The sequence below is a fragment of the Quercus robur genome, chromosome 3, assembly GCF_932294415.1.
Source record: "Quercus robur chromosome 3, dhQueRobu3.1, whole genome shotgun sequence".
In the NCBI taxonomy this organism is placed as follows: Eukaryota; Viridiplantae; Streptophyta; class Magnoliopsida; order Fagales; family Fagaceae; genus Quercus; species Quercus robur.
The window spans coordinates 55,022,785-55,044,829 of record NC_065536.1 but is presented as its reverse complement, the minus strand read 5'-3'; the positions used below and the strand labels follow the sequence as shown (position 1 = coordinate 55,044,829).

Here is a 22,045-nt window from a genome sequence, read left to right as displayed (position 1 = left end):
TCATTGTGGATCCTTGAAGAAATTTTTTTCTTTGTTCTCAACTTTTTTTTTTTTTTTTTGAAGAAAACCTAAGAGAGAATTTTTTGAGAAGAAGATGATTGAATGACTCCATAAAATTAGATACAACACTTCAATAACATGTGTGCAACGAGGTTTGAATCTAAACACGTTGAGTGGAAGATAATTGAATGACTCATAAATTTATATATGTACTAGCTTCCAATAGCGTGTGTGCAACGCGACATGATTTGAATATAAACATTGAGTGAGAAGAATGAATATTTTTATTACTCTTTATGAGCTTCGTGATATATATATATATATATATGGTAAAATAAGAACAAAGTTCATTTCTTATGTGCTTTAACGTGATACACTGTTAAATTCAAAAAAATTAAACCTTAATTATCACATCTATCGCGTTTTAAATGGTGAAATGGTGGTGCAAGTTCACATTTATAAAGTGTGAAAAATGGGTGATGGTGGTGCAAGTTAACATTTGTAAAGAGTATACTCTGAACCATTACCTTTCTGTCAAATAGTCAAAAAAACATTTGTAAAGAGTGAAAATTGTAAAATAAAAAGGACTATTTTTTTTTTTTAACGGTAAAATAGGACTACTTTTGTGTTGTACATGGTGAAGGTATGAGATTTATTTAAAAAACATTTTAAAATTTTTTTATATATATATATTATTATCCTTGTTCTTATTATTCGTCTCTCTCTCTCTCTCTCTCTCTATTGGGAACTGTTTATGTTCATGCGTACGAACTATGAATGGAAATGCAAGTCAAAATCAAGCTAAGCAGCTAAAAGTTGTTAAACTCACGCAAGCAAAAAAGTAAATATTTTTCAATAGGATAATGTAAGAAGATGCTGCACGGATGCTACATAGCCAATTGACAAAGACAATTCCTCACTTGACGTTTATGTATAAGTACCTTTATGCTCTGCCATCATCCCCTCTTTAGACTTAAGAGAGTTTGGTCTTTGAGTGCCCCACACACCTATATGACCCCCCACCCACTTCGGACTCTATATAATTGGTGGGAAGGTTCTCTCTCTCTCTAACGCTAACTTTTCTCTGATTTCTCATCATAGAGGACAAAACACAAGTGGTAGGGAAAGATTAGAATCCTATGTAACTTGAATGGTTCTTATTTTGCACTTCCAAGCTCGATTTTTGAAGACCAATAATTGATACATTCACTTAACATAGTTTATTCAAAGTTTAATTTTTTGAAATAAAATATGGAACCCTTTATCATAAAGGTCGTACAAGACCCTTTGTTTATGAGTGGATAATCAATAATGGTCACGATTGTCAAGGTGTATCTGTTAAAAGAGTATATGTGTGACTAGGGGAAGTTCACCTACTAAACTGAAGTTTATTTTGTAGGTTAGAGTAAATGAATTGGGATCGGAGTCATAAATGGGGCAATAAACACGACCTAATTGTACTTGTTATTTAGTGGGTCATTTTTGGATCATATTACTGGCTGGATGGATGTACTAAGTTGATTCCCATTATTGGAGACCACATGGAGGGGAACAAAGTTGTTTGGCAATTACCATGCACTACTGAATGCAAAGAGGGAACATACGAATTTTTAATGTATGTTTATGGTAGAATATACTAGGGAATAAAATTTGTTTTGCGTTGTTTTTTTCATGTGTGAGTTGGCTAAGTTTATTTTTATTATCCATAAAGAGTTACATGTCATATTTATCCACTTATGTATTTAGTGAAAGTGATAATCAAACCATGATTATGGTTGAAGATTTAAAAAAAAAAAAAAAAAAAAAAAAAAAAAGACTAAAGTACATTTTTGACCCTTAAAGTTTGAGATTGTTTACATTTTGGTTCTTCATGTTTGATTTCATTTTTCTATATTGGTATTGTTGTCCATTTTCGTTAATAATCTAATGACATTGAAATAGACCTATATAAGTAACCTTCTTAATGGAAGACATTTATCTATCACTTAGCTATAAGATTACTAACAAAAATGGACGGCATAGAAAATATTAAATTGAACTCAAAACATGAAACGCCAGAATAAAAATTTTGAAACCAAAAAAACCAAAATGAAAACAACTTTTTTAATTTTTATTAAGTGTGCTAGGCATACCAGACTTACCCGAGAAGATTAAAGTTTAAACAATCACATGCTAAGTGTTCACTTTATGATCAGCATCACCAATTCATCTACAGCTTTCCCTGTGTCCACAAAATAATGGAAAGAAAGCTTAAAAGTGGAATCATCTTTGTATATATATATTTTTCTATCCTACACCATCATGTAGCCTGTAGGGGAGGATAAGATTTACTATGAAAGTTTTATTTTATCACGTAAAATATTAGTGCACTGGAATAAAAAGCTGGTGTGCAAACATCACATCTCAAGTACAAAATCCTTTTAATAAAAGAAAAGGTACAGGATCTTTATTCTTTAGTGCTCAGCTTAAAAAAAGAAGTACAAAATCTTTAGTGGGGTAATAATAATATTGAGCAAGCATAAATATTTTACCTAAAAATTGACAATATTCCGGTGCAGTGTATGAGAATAATTGAATGGCTGTCAGCAGGGCTCTGATTAATTAGCCATGAGGAACTCATTTTGATTGATTTACTTGTTGGCGACTTGGGGGGGGCCATTCACGCATTCATAGAATCATACTGGAAGAATTTCTATGATACAATGGGGTTGATGCTATATTTTTCAAAGGCTACAACACATATAGGCTATCGCATAGTATCTTGCCGGATAAGAAGTTTTGATTTATGCTTGTTTCAGTAGTTTGTATAAAAAATTGATTGATATATTAATATAAAAATAAGAATAATTATTACAAAGAAAACGTACTTTTAACATGATAGTAATTTCATAAATATAAATTTTTGTGTAAGAAGCTAAGGTCGGATTCAAATCCTCAAGACAAAATTTCATGGTACATATATATTTAAATTAAACTAGACTAAAATTTCTAACTAAAAAATAAATAAATAATAAAATAAATTAAATACCATAACTTGAATTTCATATTATATATATATATATATATATATATATATAACCAGCTAACCCAGTTTCTAGTGGGCCTGAGAGTCAAAAAGGATTAACAAATGAAACAAAAACAAAGTGACGTGAGCCGTGACCGCTAGCATCCACCGGCTTGTTTGACTGATTTATTCGTTAATTCCAATTTTGTCAATGATAGAACTCCCAACAGTGGGCGCCTCTGGTTCCTTAAATAAGTGCGTGAAATTAGCCTCCCTTAACTTCGATACAAATGGCATGTTTGGATGGAGGAGGAATGGAGGGAAGTAAAGTAGAGTTGGTTAAAAATAAATTAATTTTGTGTTAAATCTACTATACTCTACTCTACTCTACTCTCACTCTCTCTTCCTCTATCCAAACGGACCATAAGCATCTGTTTGAGATGCGCTTATTTTGCTGAAATTAAAAATTTCTCACTGAAAGTATTGTAGATAAAGGTAAAAGTTAGTTGAAATAGTACAGAGTACAGTAAGACCCATGAATAATACCAAAAAGTGCAATGTGACTAATGAATAGTAACAAAAATAAATTAAATGGTAAAATAAGTTGGTAAAATTAATCATGCCAAACGGACACTAAGGGTTTGTTTGGAATCTGTTTATTTTGCTGAAATTGAAATTTTTTTATTGAAAGTACTGTAGATAAAGGTAAAAGTTAGTTGAAATAGTACAGCAGGACTCATAAATATTACCAAAAAGTGTAGTGAAGCCCATAAATAATAGCAAAAATAAGTTGAATAGTAAAATAAGCTGGCTTTTTAAGCTGAGCCAAACGGACACTAAGGGTCTGTTTGGGATCTGCTTATTTTGCTGAAACTGAAAACTTTTTGCTGAAAGTACAATAGATAAAGATAAAAGTTAGCTGAAATAGTACAGTAAGACTCATAAATAGTACCAAAAAGTATAGTAGGGCCCATGAATAGTAGGAAAAAGAAGCTGAATAGTACAATAAACTGGCTTTTTAAGCTGGAGCCAACACACTAAATACAAATCTATTATTAAAAAAAAAAACTCAAAATCATTTAATTTTATCACATATTTTTACTAAAATTGTCTTTAACTTCTTTTAAAACTTTTAATTGTTTAAAATTCCTGTGAAGAAGTTAGAGAAAATTTTCTAATAGATAGGATGAATTTTTTATTTATTAAATAAGTATAAGATGATTGTTTTCTATCATTAGATTTTTTTTTTCTTTAAAAAAAAACACACACACACACATAAGCAAAAGGGAAAGAAGTTTTAAGTTTTAAGTTTTAACACAAAATCACACCACAAACTCTACTAAAAAATTATAATAACTTTTTAAGGGATTATGCAGTAAATTATCCTACGGGAAAAAAATTAACAATTAAGTGGAATTCAAACCTTTTTCTCAAAAAAAAAATTCAAACCAATCTTCAACAATTAACAATTGAACTGATTCGAACCCCTATAAATTACTCTAATCTCTTCTACCTTTTATTAAAAGTTTATACTTTTTTGGTACTTTAAAACTTTATTCAAACCTTTCTTGTGTTTCAAACGTATATGATGGACGGAAACTATTAACAAAGTTATTAAAATTAAATGAAATGCCTAAATTACCTTAATATTTTTATTGTAAAAGATTTTTATAAACTTTTATTTTTTCTGCTACAAAATTCTCAAACTAGTAATTTCAACTGTCCATTTAGAGTTTTTTTTTTTTTTTTTTTTTTTTTTTTTTTTTTTTTAAATTTATTTAAGAAACACTTTTTTTTCTTGGTTGATAGAATCTTTGAATATATTCTAAGGTGTAATTTTACAAAATATAAGCGAGGTTTTCACCTGATCTATGCTATACTTACAAAGTATGTGTTGTCTACTAGAATTTTTTTTTTTTTTAATTGAGAGTGTTTCAACCTATGGTGTCCGCTCCTGATAATAGCTCTTTATTATCATACTAAGACACCAATTAGTTTTTGGTGTAGGCGGGAATTGAATCACAAATCTCTTATTCAATCATTAGAGACTTTATCAACTGAGCTAACTGGAATCCACTACTAGAATTGTAAATGTGCATATACTAGAACTGTAAATGTACAATATTCACAACATTATTCTTAAGGCCTCTTTTGGTAAGAATGATAAGAAAGTGTTATGATAATAATAATAATAATAATAAAAATAAAAGTAATGAATAGAAAATATATCAATTTTAATCATATACTATTAGTAGAAGGGATAAACCAACAAAGAAATAAAAGGATAGAAAATGGTTACGCATTTCTCTTGTTTGATTAAGAAAGTTTTAGGGTATAATTTGTTGGGGGATTAAAAAGTGAGAGGATAGAAAATGAGGAGGGGATGGAAAGTGGGGAAATAGAAGATATTTTAGTTTTCCCTCATAGTGTTTGATGAGGAGTGGAAAAGTAAAGGGATGAAAGCCTCTTTTGTTTAGGAAAATAAGAGGATGGAAAATGTAGATTGTATACATTTACTCTCATACCCCTATTAATTTTTTTTTTAAAAAAAAGGTTTCAGATTATATTTTTATTAAAAAAAATTGTGTATGAATAGGTACTTCAATTATAATAAAAAAAGAAGGTAGAATAACCCAAAACAGAAGGGAAATAAAACCATATTAAAAAAAAAAAAAAAAAGGGAAAACGGATGAGCAAAAAAAAAAAAAAAAACCGAATGAGAAGTGAACGTTGCACAAGGAAATTAAGAAAACCAAAGAAGAAAATGAAAAAATAAAAAATAAAGAAAAATAAAAAGAAGAGAAATGAACATTGCATGAGACATTTTTGTCCAAATCAAGTGGGTACTTTTGTAATGTTCCCCTTTTTTCTCCAGTTTTTTCCTGATTTGGGGAGATTACATTTTGGTGGGTTTGGGAGAGCACACTTGGGCCCACAATTTTCCCTCACATTTTCTCTTCTAACCAAATGCCCAAAAATACCATTTTCTCTTCACTTTTCTCATCCCCCAAAATCACTCCAACCAAACAAAACTTTAAGGTAAATAAGAGGGAAAATTGTGATTTATACATATTCATTATGGGGGTAAAAAACACAACCTATGAAGAATAGTGCTTGAGTTCTTGATCAACACAACTAATTTCTAAATAAGAAGGGATAGAAATCCACAATGGAAAAGATTGGACAGATGATTGAAGGTAAGGAAAGATAGAAATAGACACTTTGATTGAGAAAAGCTATTTCCCTAGGTACAAAGAACGGATCAAAGGAGAATACAAGTTCTTGCTCTCTCTCTCTTTCTTTGTCTCTTTTGATTTTTTTGGATCCCCCCCTCTTGTTTGCCATCTCCTCCTTTTATCCTCCCCTTCTTCTTCCTTTTTAGCTGGATATCTCTTAGCTGGATTTGGGGAGATTCTTGTCCCATCAGACACTTCCCTGCCATTTCTTGATCATGAAAGCAAGCTTTTGGGGCATCTTTACTATTCAAACCAAATGAGGCTGACATTAGGTAGGAACCACTAATTAATGAGGAGGTGACTAATACATTGGTTCTGCTCTGTGTTACCTTTTTCATGTTCATCAGGGATAGGAACCGAAGTCGAGTCCTTGGTGAATCAGTTGACTGCTTCTTAGTTAGGTTATCATATCTCAGGATAAATTTGTTCCTCAGATTACCTTGGTAACAGGTCTATATGGTCTATTTTATTTTGGATTTAGGCTTTTCTATGTTTAGATTTGGGTTGAGCCCTTACATCAGGAGTGACTCTTCTGTCTTTCCTCTTCAGCCTAATGTCCATAGGGCAGCTATGTTCCAATCCCCCAACATTTACTATTATGTATTTGTTTTATAAGAATAATTTTGTTCATAGTACTTGAAGATTTATATAATAATATAAGGGTCATGCTAATGGGTGCCCTTAGGGGAATGGTTAACAATCCAAATTAGGAAAGTTTTGACACCACTTTTATAGGAAATGGAAAAACCTATCAAAACATTAATTGTCTCTCTTTTTTTTTTCCTTTTCCCGTAAAAAACTTTCTTTAAATGGATTATTAACTATTACCATAAGGGCATCCATTAGCATTTCCCATAAATGTATAACATATTACATGATTACATCAAAAGAAATGGATTCTTGAAAGCTAATTTCTTGAATCACTTCCAATGATATGCTTCAGGTTCATTTGGATTATGAAGATTAGATTCCAGGTTTATAAATGAAGTTTAATACACACACATATATATATATATATATATGAAATAAAAAATTAAAAAAAATAAATAAAAAAGAAGAAGAAGAAGAAGAGAGTCTTAATAAACATGTTTCATATATATTAGGGATAATTATATTTTACCATCCTAAATTATACTCCAAATTAACAATACAATTGACAACAGGTGCAAAGTGAAACACGAGTTATAATTTAGGGTTGTAACTATGCATTCTGAAAGTTTATAGTGTAAAGTGTAATTAAGAGTATGATTTAGGGTGGTAAAGTGTAATTTTCCTTTATATATTATGGTCAATTGTAAATCCAATTGAAATAGTTACTATTTTAGATTATAATTACTATCATAATTATCAACAACAACAAAAAATACTATCATATCCTGGTATATAAAAAAATAAATAAATAAAATGACAAGTAAACGTTTTTCTTCCTGGTTATTGATTGATTTCATAGCTCAAAATTTGGCTGCATTTTATTAATCTATATTATTATTTATTTTTTAAAACTATTTACATTAAAACATCACATTTTATTTGCACATTGTTGTAAATATATTGAGATTGTCTCAATCAAGCTCTTTGTAAGTAGATTTTTTTTCATTTATATTAGTATATGCTTGGAAATGCATGACTTAATCAAGAATCATATGTAAACTAAAGAAAATATTTTTTAATTTAATTAAAATTATATATTAAAATAGTAATGAAAAAAAGTAATTTTTTACTGTATATTTTTTTTAGCTATTTAAACTTTTACTTTAAATTACATAATTAATGAATGTTATGTAAGACTAAGTTTTTATATAAAAAATCATATATAAGTCCAAGATTAATTATATATATATATATATATATATAAAAGTCCAAAATTAATTGAATGGGAGATGATAGATAACTATGTAACTAATATAAAATGAGATTTTATCATATATATAAATATATATATATATATAAAGAGACTTTGCATAGTAATATATTAAGCTTTAAAGCTTAAGTGATCACCACCGCATATTTAAATGAAAAAACCTTAAATTCAATAGTTAAAAAAAATCCAAAAAAATAATTGAAAGCATATTTAAGTGGTATCCTCAATTAAATAGTTAAAACAATCCAAATCACTAAATATTAAAAAACAAAAAGTAGAGTAACTAACATAAGAATTGATTTTTTTTTCTTTTTTTGGAAACCAAGGGAGGAAACTACGACCGAAACTTAGGTGAATTTCAACCTACAAAAAGGAAAAGAAACTATAGAGGATATATATATATATATATATAACATCAAGAATTTTTTGTAAAAAAAAAAAAAAAAAAAAACTAATAGTTAAGACCTTGATAATAAGTTTGCATCAATAATTGAAAATAACTTCATTAGCGTTGAGATATGATGAGAATTGAGAAGTAATACCATTTGGTGAGGTCTTGTACACCCAAAGCTTGCGCATCCTTCGTGGGCTATTCTTTGCATTGATGCTCTGAGTTGGAATTCCCCATCTCAATTTGAAAGTATCAATTCATCTTTTTAGTTATGACTATTTTTCATGTTTATCTCTAATAAAATTACTAATGGTATTCCCTTTTTTTTTGGAAAGTATTTCTACGTTATTCCTAATCAAAATTAGGTGTTTCAAATTTCAATAAATATACACTACAAAAAACACGGCTATAGCTAACCTATAGCCGGGTTTCTAAGTGTTTTTAGCCGCACTTTTTTGGATAGGGCCCATTGCCGCGTTCAAAAAATGTGGCTAAGGTCCAGCCGATTAATATATATATATATTTAGAGCAAGTCCTATAGCAGTGTTTAAAAAATGCGGTTATAGCTAACCTATAGCCGCGTTCCAGAAATGAAACATTTTGATAAGAAAAATTTAATAAATACATAAAAATATATAAGAACAAAAGATATTGATTATCAAATTGTTAATAAATAGAATAGTTAATTGTAAAACTGTTCTAAATTTTTTCACCTGGTTAGTATTTTAAATATTTTATTCCTTTTTAAAAAAAAAATTTATATAACAAAAGGTTAAAATCAAAGACAAATTGAATTACCAAAAAAAAAAAAAGTTGATATCAACAAAATAACAAAATGTAAAAAAAAGAAGAAGAAGAAAAGTTGATATCAACAATAAAACTTTTGTATTTATTCAAAAATTTGATAAAATTAATAAGAATAATTAAGATTACATGTTTATCTAAAAATTCAGCAATTTGAAGTAGTCATATGGATCAACCAATTATATAGTATATGATATATATTTTGTAAGTGTCAACAAAATTTCAAAGAAAAGAAAAATTCAAAACACTTAAATACCAAAATACAAAAAGGAAGGAATATATATATATATATATATATATATTAACCATAGCAGTTAAATAGTAGTTTTAGACTTTTGGTGTAACTTTTCTCCCCATTTTCCTACCAAAATGGGTGGATGGTTTTTCGTGGGATAAGTGAAAAATCTTCACCCAGCCCTCTCCTTCCTTCCCGATTTCTGATAACAAATGGAGTAAAACTTCAATTCCTCCCCATTGTTCTATCTTCACTTTTCACTCATTTATATTTTCTTTCCAACCAAACATAGTCCAAGTTTTATCAACCAAAAAAAAAAAAAAAAGCCTAAGCTTTTAAATACACAAAATTTTCACATAATTATATCTTTTTGTTTGTAATGTCAAGTTACACCTATTGATATTGTTATACAATTTATATTGATATTGTTATACCATTAGATAGTTTTCTATTTAATATTTACTTTTAATAAATCTACTACAGGATTATATATTGGAATGTTATTGTCACGGTTTCTCGTGAGATGATCATCGAGTTGATCTGGTAAAAACAATTGCTCAATTAAGTTTCTGTGACAATGCTTTGGGTCAAACTTTGTCTGCTATCATTGCCCTTCTTTCGCCAAAAGATCTGCGCAGTGGTTTCCCTCGCGGTGGATGTGCGTGATGTGAACTTCCTCAAAAAGTAGGAGGAGGGACTCGCAATCAATGATGATGGCACTAAAGGGGTGAGTGGTGTCATGCACAGAACTTTCGGTGGAAAAAAAATTTGCCACAAAGTTAGCGTCAACTTCAACTAGAAGTTTGCGGATATTAAGATTTCTAGCAAGAGTAAGCCCATCACGAAGGCCCCATAGTTCTTTCGCCATGGAGTGGGTGCGGCCAATCTTCCAGGTGCAACTACTGATCCAGCGTCCGTGGGAGTCTCGAATGATTCCACCCGCCCAAGCATCACTAGGATTGTTTTGGACCAAGCCATTGATATTAAGCTTGAAGAAGCCATGAGGTGGTGGGGTCCAGCCAATGTGCATGGTAGTTTTTGTGATGATATCATGCTTAGCAGGGAGGACAAAATGGAGATCGGTGGAAATGGTGTTGATTTTTTTGAGGATGGTGTGACTGTCAAACTGGGAAGCCTCCATGACCGACTTGTTTCTTGCGGACTAAATGGACCAAGCAGCTATGGGGAAAAGGACGGGCCAAGGGATGATACCTGAGGCTGTAAGATGTTGATGGGGCGCGGTCATGCTTCGTATCTAGTCCAAGGTGGAGCTGTATTGGAAGCAAGAGGGGATGGGATTGGCGTCGAAGAGAGTAGTCCATAAGGGGGTAACTCGAGGGCAATCTCTGAGAATATGGAGCGTGGTTTCTGGGCTCGTGAGGTAGAGGGGGCAATAATCATCATGAAGAATATGCCTGGAGCGGAGATGAAATTTGGTAGGGAGTCTATCCAGGGGCGGCTTGATGCATTTGGGGGCCTAAGGCGAAAATTGATCATCTTATTTAGAAGCAAAATTACTACTAATTAACATGAACTACATAGAATTTTTTTTTTAAAAAAATTTTTAAGACAAAAAAATTTGACAAAAATTTTCATACTTCTTGATGCGGTAGATTGATAGTGGTAAGTAAAACAGTGGTGTTAATGGCAAATTTAGATGAAAACTAGTAAAAGTTTGCTAATTAAACTCTTATTATTATTCTTTTTTTTTTAGAAGTGCAACATTCACAATATTTTTTACAACAAATCCTAGATTTTAAACTGTTTTTTGTTTTTTATTTGAAAATATCATTATAATTATTTTTTTGCCATCAACAATAGGCTATAATAACTTGCAACTTAGCATTAGTTGTACAAGTGTTGTAAAAAATATTGTGGGCGACGTTGCATTTTTCTCTATTTTTTTATTTTTTTTTCATCTAATAAAAAAATTTATTTTATTTATTGATTATAAATAATCCTATTGGTTAAAATTTAGGGGCTTTTTTTTTACTTGGGACCTTAGACGGTTGCATTTTTTGCTCCACCATAGAGCCGGCCATGAGTCTATCATGGCAAGTCAGCCAAAGGAAGGTAATGATCCTAGGAAGTGTGGGAATCTTCCAGAGCCATTTCCATGAACGAGCTGCATGGGTGACAGCGGAGTTTGAGGAAATGGTGTACGCTGAAAGGGGCTTGGGAGTGCCATGGATGGTGTCCATAACGTGTTGGGGTAAAACGAAAGGAAAGGTGTGAAGGGACCACTTCCCCTGGTGGTCCCATACCTCCCTAACCCTTAAGGTGTCACCATCCCGGTTTAGAGGTCCATGAATGAAACCTCTAAGAGGTCTATAGCCCATCTAGTTGTCATGCCAGAAGCTAATGGACTCACCGTTACGGATTAGCCACCTTACACCTTTATCACATATGGCTTTGGCTTGGCAAAGACTAGCCTAAGTGGGGGAAGCTCGTTTGTGGGGAGTCATGTAAGAATATATTTTTTCCTAAACATTAAAGCATGCAAGCTTTCCGGATGAGTTCGAATATCCCAAAGACGTTTGGCAAGAAGGGCTTTGTTCCTGTGGATGCTTGTTTTGATGCCTAGACCACCCACGGCTTCGGGAAGGGTGACAGAATTCCAACTCATGAGGTGGATCCTTCTTTTAGTCGTGAAGTCTCCTCATAAGAAATTTTTGTTTATTTTGTCGATCTCTTTGCAAACTTTGGAGGGGAGCATGGTATTGTGCATGATATGCGTGGGAATGGCCAGGGGCGGCTTGATGTATTTGGGGGATTAAGGCGAAAATTAATTATTTTGTTTTAGATACAAAATTACTACTAATTAACATGAATTACATAAAATTTTTTCTTTTTTTTAGAAATTTTATAGACAGAAAAAACTTGACAAAATTTTTCCTACTTATTGATGTGGCAGATTGTAGTGGTAAGTAAAAGAGTGAGGTTAGTGATAGACTTAGATGAAAACTAGTAAAAGTTTGTTAACTCACCTCTTATTATTATTCTTATTTTTTTTAGAAATGCAACATTCACAATATTTTTTTACAACAAATCCTAGGTTTTAAGTTGTTTTTTGTTTTCTATTTGAAAATATCACTATAATTATTTTTTTGCCATTAATAACAAGTTGTAACAACCTACTACTTAGCATTAGTTGTAAAAGTATTATAAAAAATATTGTAAGCGTTGCATTTTTCTCTCTTTTTTATTTGTTTCTCATATGAGGAAAAAATATTATTTTATTTATTGATTATAAATAACCCTATTGGTTAAAATTTAGGGGCCTTTTTTTTACTTGGGGCCTTAGGCGACTGCATCTTTTGCTCACCCATTCAGCAGGCCTTGGGAATGGCAATGGTGACAGCCGTGATAAGGGTAAGGTGACCAACAAGGGATAAGGCCAAAGCTTTCCAATTAGCTAGTCACGAGCGGAGCTTATCAATGAGGAAATTAAAGGCCCTGGTGTTTCGCTTACTTGTGAGGATGGGAACGCCAAGATATTTCCCAAAGTTGTTGCATGCTCTAATACCGAGCTCTCTTTTAGCAGTGCTAATATTATCCGGTGAGGTATGAGGAGAGAAGTAAATCCTAGATTTTGAGAAATTGATTTTCTATCCGGAAAGAGAGCAGAAGTTATTAAGGGTGCTTTTAATGGTCTGGTAGTTCCATTTGGTGGCCTTGGCAAAAAGAATGAGGTCGTCCGCAAAAAAGAGATGTGAGAAGGTTGGGCCGTCTCTCGAAGTTCTAATCCCCGACCATGAACACTAGTCAACTTCATTAAGGATGAGCCGGGCAAGATATTCCATACAAAGGATGAAGTGTAGGGGGAGAGGAGGTCCCCTTGTCTAATGCCTCTAGAAGGAAGGAAGTAGTTCAGTCTTTCTCCGTTTACTAGGACCAAAAGGCTAGAGGTGGAAATGTAGGACATAATAAGCTCGACCCAGTCCGTAGGGAAGTTGAAGAAGCATAGGATATGCCTTATGAAACCCCATTCAATTCTGTCAAAGGCTTTTTTAAGTTCGATTTTGAGCGCCATAAGGCCTTGCTTGCTCTTTGAAATGGACATGGTGTGTATGAGCTCCTGAGCGATAATAATGTTGTCACTAGCCTTTTGGCCAGAGATAAAGCTGGCTTGGAAGGGGTGGATGAGGTTGTCCAGGTGAGGTTTTAATCTCTGAACAAGGACTTTAGTGATCGTCTTGTAGATGGTGTTGTAAAGACCAATGGGGGCGATATTGGTGAATGGTTTCAGGCTTGCCAACTTTTGGAATAAGGCAAATGAGGGTGGTGTTTAGGTCGGGTGGGATTTTTCTAGCCAAGAATATATCTTTTATGCGAGCAATGATGGAATGACCAACAATGTTCCAAAACCTTTGTAAAAAGCTGGGGTGGAAGACATCTGGGCCGGGGGCATTCTGCGATTGAAAAGAAAAAATGGCCCTCTTAATTTCACAGTCAATGACCTCTATTTTAAGTCGTATATTGACCAAAGAAAAGCAAACACCACATTTTCTTTGAGAACCCCTCAAAGTAGAGTTGAACCATGGTAGGCATAGAAGAGATTGAGATGTTTCCACTAAGATTACAAATAGAAGTCCACCTAGCCAGAGAGTTAGAGCCTTGTTTTTTTTCTTCTTCTTTTCATAAGTTAGAGGCTCTTAATACATGATTTGCATTTCAAAAGGAGATAGAATTCAAAACAAATAAAATTTCTTCTAAATAAGAGCAATGGAACAATATATGTGGGGGTGAGGAGGAGCATCTAATTGGATAAATAATGTTAAGAGGCTAAGAGCGTCTTCCTCAAGAATAAACTTTGAAAAGCCAACTGCTTTCATATTGTGGCAAGCAAGTAGAGTAGCTGCGCCTCAACCCACAAAGCATCACCTAAAAGGTTGAAACCAGTAACTGAAATGTTAAGGATATTTAACTCCTAATTGGTGCCTTAAAGTCATGTACTCATGTTGCACTAGTAATGATATGATGATGAATTGAGACTACCTTCTAATTAATTAAGAAGGTGAATCTCCTATCTTAAATTTTTAATAAATTCTTTACTTGAACTCCTTGAGTTATTTGATTTTCTTGACATTAAATTATTTTTTATCATACTACTTTTAAAAAATAGAATAAAGTGGAAAAAATCAACTAGTGGGAGTATCAATTTTGGAAACTCTTATGGTTCGTTTAGTGGGAAGTTGGAAAAGTGGCAGAATAAAAAATAGGAAGAGGTTGGAAGCGTAGAGGGATAGAAAATTTTTTAATTTTCCTTCAATGTGTTGGGTTGTAGAAGTAGAAAAGTGAGAGAATAGAAAATATAGTTTGTTTGGTTAAGTAGAAAGTGAGATGATAGAAAATATTGTTTGTATAAATTTATTCTCATGCCCTTAGTACATTAAAAACAATTTTTTAATAACTTAAACAATTTTTTTTAGTTACGTACTACAACTTAGAAACTAACCCAACTAATAAAACATCTAGCAAAAGAAATAATAATAATAATAATAAATTTACCGTTTGAAATGAAAAAAAAAAAAAGAAAAAAAGAAAGAAGAAGCAAAACAACGTCTTAATGTAGTTGAACCAAAAAAGAGCTTGACAGTTTGATCAACGTGCACAGTTTGCTACGAAGGAACATTGTTCGAACTATATAGTGCCCAAATTGTAACTCTGATTGTGAAGACACAAGTACATGCTCTTTGGGGTTGCCAGAGGTTGTTTGTTATATGGGAAGCTGATGATGAATTGAAGAAGTGTACTAGACAAAAATTCAACCTCTTTGCAGATTTTTTGGAAGTGGTGTTGAGCATCATCAAATTCGAGCTAAAGCTGAGTCTCTCTTGCTGGATTATCAGTCTGATCATGTGCAGGAGCAACGGGTTTCATCAGAAAGGACCAGAGCTGTTAGGTGGATCCCCCCCATCTCCCCACTCTACAAAATTAACTTTGATGGGGCTTTCTTCAGTGATCTGGGTGTTGCAGGACTAAGAGTAGTAATCCATGACTCCTGTCAGAATGCATCTCTATCCCTACCTCTACTGCAACTGTTGAAGCTCTAGCTTGTCGAAGGGCGTTAATCTTTGCAAAAGAGTTAAGCATCTGCGAGACAGTGTTTGATGCAAAAGTCATTATTAAAGCATTGTTGGCTAGAGAGGTAGATCAACTAGAGAGTGAGCATAAGCATTGTAGGCTTTTATATATAAATATAAATATATATATATATATATATATTATATTTTTGTTGGATAATAAGAGTTTGAGGCTCTTAATACATGATTTGCATTTCAAAAGGAGATAGAATTCAAAACAAATAAAATTTCTTATAATATAAGAGGAATTGAACAACTTGGGGGGTGAGGACCAGCATCTAATTGGTTTAGTAAAATTAAGAGGCTAAGAGGGGCATCCTCAAGAATAAACTTTGAAAACCAACTGCTTTCATATTGTGGAAATCGAGTAAAGTGGTTGGGCCTCAGCCCACAAAGCATCACTTGAAAGGCTAAAACCAGTAACCAAAATGTTAAAAACCTCTAACGGGCCGAAATGGTCAAATACCACTGTTTGAGAAATATTTGGTAATTTATCACATTTTTAAATTTTGAGTTTATGAAATTCAAGTTTGACGTAGAACTCAAGTTTCAAAACTACGTTGAAATGAGTTACTAGAGTTTTATACACCCGCGTACCATGTAAGTGTTCTTAGCTTGTGCTTGATATAAATTGTTTGTTGACTTCACTATATTCAAAACTAATGGCCTATTTGGATGTTAAAAAAAGGAGGGGGGTAGAGTAGAGGGAAAGAGAGTAATTCAATTACCTTGTTTGGAAGTTTTTTAAGGAAGGAGGGGGAGGGGTTTGGAGGGGTTTCAACTACCTCCAACCCCTCATTTTTAATTCCCCTAAATTGGAGAGATTTGGAGGGAGAGTAGAGCACATAAATTATTAAATATGTAAATTACCTAATTTACCCTTATTATATTAAAAAAATTACAAGGTATTTTAACGTCAAAAAAAAAAAAAAAAAAAAAAAACTGTAACCCACAACCTCTCTCAGCCACAAATTTCTCTCAAGCTCTCTTAGTTCTCTCAGCTCTGTAACCCACAAATTTTTCTCAAGCTCTCTTAGCTCTCTCAACTCATGCTGGTGCTCTCTCTCTCTCTCACGACTTCTTCACTCTTGGATTGTCTTTCACTCTTCTAGCATTCTCTCACAAAGGTAAACTCTGTTTTAATTTCTGTTTCATGGGTTTCTTTTGAGTTGAATCAAATAGCTATGTTCTTAAAATTGTGATTTTATTGAGTAATTTCTTATTAATTGTGATTTTATGGGGTAATAACATGTTATTTGTGGGTGGGTTTTGGATCTGAGGGATTTTTTTTTTCTTAAATTTTAAAGTTTCAAAGTATTGCTCATAACATGTTTGATAAAGTGCTTGAGTGAGTCTAGATTGTGAACTTGCATAAATTTGTATATTGTAGCTATATATGGATCTGTGTTTCTTGTTTATTTTTATCTAAACATTTGCAATCCTTTTAGTTCATGATATATGGATGAACTATGGTTAAACCTAGGCTTTGTGATTGTTTATTCTGTGTAAGTTTGATTTTATGGTTAGGTTTCTGATTATTGGTTTGTGTTTGTGATTTTTATTGGGTAATTTCTTGTTTTTTGTGAATGGGTTTTTGATTTGGGTTTTTTTTTTTTTTTTTTTTTACTAGTGATGAATCCTATGATATCAGTGGGCTGAAAGTCTCGGGCGTTGATGACTCTGTGACTGAATCTTGAGAAAACAAACAGAAAATCAGAGGAGACCGATGGAAGCCGGCCAAGAGCCCTCCGATGGTAAAGTTAGCCTTTTTGTGATTTCCAGTAAATTGGAAGTCTCAGAATCAGAATCCCTTACTCTTTCGTTGGCAAGCGTTTATATAGCATGCGGGGAGCGGTTACTTGTTTGGTAACCGTTCCTATTGTTGAGGAGTCCAAAAGGCTTAGAGGTAACTTCCATAACTGCTATGGAAGTTAGATTATTTGAGTCTGCATTCCACAACGGTTGGACTTGACTAGCAATGGTTCGTTTTCTCTCACACCTGGTGGAGATATGTTCGTCCAAGGCTAAACATGTTCATGGTGCAGTAACCTCGTCCGCCCAGGACGGACGGACGGACGAGGTTGAACTCGGGCGAGGATCTTCCTTCTTCCTCTCTTTTCTTTGGACGACCCCTATGGACAAGACAAGACTTGAGTGGATTTTCGTTGCACATCAACTAGAATTTTAAAGTTTCAAAGAGTTGCTCACAATGTGTTCGATAAATTGCTTGTTTGACTGTGTATGATCAAACTCACATGAGTTTGTGAGGCATCTCACTGTGTAGTTGTCTCTCTCTTTGCTCTTTTTATTTTATTTTTTATTTTTTATTTTTATATGTCATCGTGAAGGAATCTAATGATTGAAACTAAACAATGAGTTGTCGGGAGTTACTCAACATCATGAAAGATTTTCATATGATTAGATTGTGCCCTGCTCTATATATTAATGACATATAAAACACAACCTGAGATGCTGTTGCATATTCACATGTGTCTTTCTGTGTGTGTCTCACTCTTCATTCCAAAGTTCCAAATATTACTTGATAAAGTATCAAAGTTGTATTTTTTTTCTCTGTTCTTTGTCTTAGATGTGCTATTGTTTACTTAACTCTGATTTTTCTGGCTTTTGTATGTCATTTTATAATCTGATACTATGCTATCTCAACCATGATTCCTTCCTGAGCAGTGTGTAATCTATCATCAGGATATTATTTATTGTGTCAATTGCATAATCTTCCCCTTGTTGGACTTAAGCTATATAGTGCAAGTTGGATAAATGAGTTGTTGGGAACTGGTATATGAAAGTGCCTGTGCTTCACTTTTTTTAACATATTTGAATTTCTGGGTTTTGATATAGTTTGTTGTTTTTGTTGTGAAATGGATAAATATGTGTAGAAATTGTGGATCAAGATGGGAAGTCATCTCTGCTTTCGCTTGTCAAAGCATTTGACTCTGTTTTTGACGTTAATGAAGGTTTCTGCAACCTCAAACAGGTTCGGTTTCCTTCAAAATTATTTCTGGGTTCTGTTCTATTTATTCATGGAATTTTGCTAGTATATAATTGCTTTGCTTTTGGTTGGTTAGAAAGAAGAAAACTAAGTTAAACAAAGTAAAACTTGAGTTGCATGTGTATTTCATTTTGTTATTTGTATCAAGAATCAAAATTTGTACTTTCAGCGTTTTTGTTTTAGCTAACAAAATTTTGAAAAGTAGAGAATTTGGTTGAAATGCTGCAGGTGGATCTCAAGCTTAAGATTTGCAGAGGTACATCAATTAAGAAAATTTTAGTTCGGGAAGCACAATCATATTCTGCTGCTACTGTTATTGTCGGAATTGCTCGTAACCACGTTAAATTGCGGCCATCGACCTCGTTGGCTAAGTACTGTGCTAAAAAATTGTCCAAGGATTGTTGGGTTCTTGCTGTTAATAATGGGAAAGTTGTGTTCAAGAGAGAAGGCTCTCCAACAAGTGCAAGCTACTCCAAAGGTTTTGGATTTTTTTATAATTGATTTTTTGTTTTCTGGAATGAATTATAGTACAATTTTCTTATTTTATGTACTTAATACAGGAACTGAAGATCATCATCGAAATGGGTTGCTTATAATGATTCAAGGGACACTGAAGAAGAACACGAAAGTACTGAACGAAGGTAATGCCAGTGTGAGTTTAAAGGAGAGATTTGAGAATGGTACTTACCAAGAATTTGAGGTGAATATGCATCTTGTGTACAACCTTTGGGTTATGTCGTTTATGCAAACTGGAACGATCGATGTATTGAGCAGGGAGTGATGGAATGATGACTGATTGCGATTTCATGCTAATAAACCCTTTGTTTGTCTCTTTACATGGCTTTGTTGGTAGTTTTTAAGAAAAGGTCAATTAGGCCTGCACCATGAAATTTATTGTGTCCAATCTTTGGGTCATGTCGTTTATGCAAACCGGAAAGAACAATGTATTGGGCAGGGAATGATGGAACGATGACTGATTGCAATTTCATGCTAATAAACCCTTTGTTTGTCTCATTACATGGCTTTGTAGGTAGTTTTAACTTTTAAGAAAAGGCCAGTAGGCCTGCACCAAGAAATTTATTTGTGGAAATGCATTTTTACTTATATCCATGTCCAATCTTTTTATTTTTCTTCTTAAAAGGAGCATTTAGAACTTGGAAGTAGAGAATGCTTGTTGTCCAATTTATTTTTGTTTTTGTTTTTGGTTTTTTTTTTTTTTTTAAATTTTTTATTATGAGTTTGTTGTCCGATTATTTATTGAAACTAGTTAGACAATTAACTAAGAAGAAATTCATCAATCTTCTAGTAAATGGAATTGGTATGGAATGATCATTTATCTACATGATATCCATATGGGTTTATGAGCAGACTACCACTGGATCATAAATTTTATCAACTGGCCAATCTGTTGAAGCAGCGTCTAGTTCAATTTCTGTGTTGATAAAAGAATTACCAGAATCAAAACCAGGCTGGCCATTACTTCGTCGTTCTATTCTGCCAAATAAAAAGGAATCTGAGAGGTCTTTGGTGCGGCAGATCTTTGTGGTTCAATGGGCATTGCGGTTGCCTAGTAGAAAGTATTTGTATATTACATTTTTTTTTTCTTATTTTAATTATTATCAATGAAGGATGGTTTTTTTTTAGTATAATAAAAAAGTAGAAAAAATATTTAATCATAGACCAATGTTGATTATTTAATTCACATCAGGAAAAAAAATTATCAAAAAAAATATTGCATGCTATAGTCATAATTATTTAATCTAACAAATTAATCATAGACCAATGTTGCAAGTCCATTTTCAAATAGGGGTAAATTTGTCTATTTAATCATTCTCTCTCATTCCCATACTAATTTTTAAAACATCTAAATAAGAGGAAGGACTAATTAGTAATTACTCCATTCCTCCTTACTAATTTTAAAAACATCCAAACAAGATAGAGGATAACAATTTCCCTCTACTCTCCTCCCCACTACCCCGCTACTCTCCTCCCTTTCTAAACTTCCAAATAGGTTATAAAGGCTGCGTTTGAATCGACTTCAAAGTGATTCCGGAAATGATTTTCCGGAAAATGCATGCGTTTGGCTGTCACGGAAAACGTTATTTTCCGGAAAATGATTTCCGGTTGACCACGAATTTTCCCTTTGACCACGGAAAATGATTTCTGCCTTCATTTTCACTTCAATTCACTTCTGGAAAAAGAGAGAGAGAGAGAGAGAGAAGAGAGAGCCCAGATTAGAGAGAGAGAGAGGGACGATCGCGCCGCTCGTCCGACGATCGCACCGCGCCGACGAGCGGCGCGGTGCACGATCGCGATCGTCGATCGAGCGGCGCGATCAACGATCGCGATCGACAAGCGCGCACGTCTCTCGTCGATCGACGAGCGCGCTCGTCTCTCGTCGATCGACGAGCGCGCTCGTCTCTCGTCGATCGACGATCGCGATCGACGAGCGTAGCGTTTCGCCGGATTTGATGTATTTTCTGGTAAAATGATTAAATGAACTAAACACCAAAATTAATTTTCCGTAAAATGAATTTTGTGACAACCAAACACATGAAAACGTTTTCCTTTCCGGAAAATAGCATTTCTGGAAAATAGAATATTTTCCGGAAATGATTTTACGCGAACCAAACACAGCCAAAGTCACATCATGCTGGGAGCAAAATTCCAAAAGGTGCTCTCTTGGTAGGCCCCTCAGGTACAGGAAAGACTCTTCAAATCTGGTGTGCCTTTTCTCTTTATTTCTGGTTCAAATCTCTTGGAGATGTTTGTTGGTGTTGGACCGTCTAGGGTGAGAAACTTGTTTCAAGAAGCAAGGCAGCGTGCTACCAGTATAGTTCAAATTTGTAAATAACTCGAGCTTAGAGAGGTCGAGTTTTGTTTACAAGTACCAATACTCAAGTTCCACATAGCCTTTTTTAATTAAAAAAATTTAGCTTAGTGGGTGACACGGTGGCTATTTTTATGGAACTCAAATTCATGAAACTCGAGTTTCACAAACTCGAGTTCTAAAAAATTGGTAAATTGCTAATTATTTCGCAAACAATGGTACATTGCTAAAAATTTTGGTCAACAACGGTATTTGGCCATTTTGGCCACCTCTAACTCCTAAAGTCATGTTGCGGTCTTGGTAACCAAAATATAATAGCAAGGAAACCCTAGTAATGATATGATGATGAACACGGACTACCTTATAAGTAAGAACATGCATCTTCGATCTTAAATTTTTAATAAAATGCTTTACATGAGCTCCTTGAGTTATTTGATTGTTTTGACATTAAATTATTTTTTATCATATTATTTTTTAAAAATGGAAAAAATTAGCTAGTGGGAGTATAAGTTTGACCTCGGATTCAGTTAAAAACACCAAAATGTACTAACTAGTTAAGTTACAAGGTGCCATTTTAGGGTTTAATGAAAA

At 33.2% G+C, this 22,045-nt stretch overlaps 1 protein-coding gene across 1 annotated transcript; it reads left to right on the top strand.

Moving 5' to 3' along the window:
* The first annotated feature begins 16,587 nt into the window (after window positions 1-16,587).
* On the top strand, window positions 16,588-19,638 carry LOC126718421 (uncharacterized). Its single transcript, XM_050420601.1, has 5 exons — window positions 16,588-16,744; window positions 17,248-17,371; window positions 18,512-18,609; window positions 18,853-19,102; window positions 19,185-19,638. The coding sequence occupies exons 2-5, from the start codon at window positions 17,344-17,346 to the stop codon at window positions 19,403-19,405; spliced, it is 597 nt and encodes a 198-aa protein (XP_050276558.1). The 5' UTR covers window positions 16,588-16,744; window positions 17,248-17,343; the 3' UTR covers window positions 19,406-19,638.
* The last annotated feature ends 2,407 nt before the right edge of the window (window positions 19,639-22,045 follow it).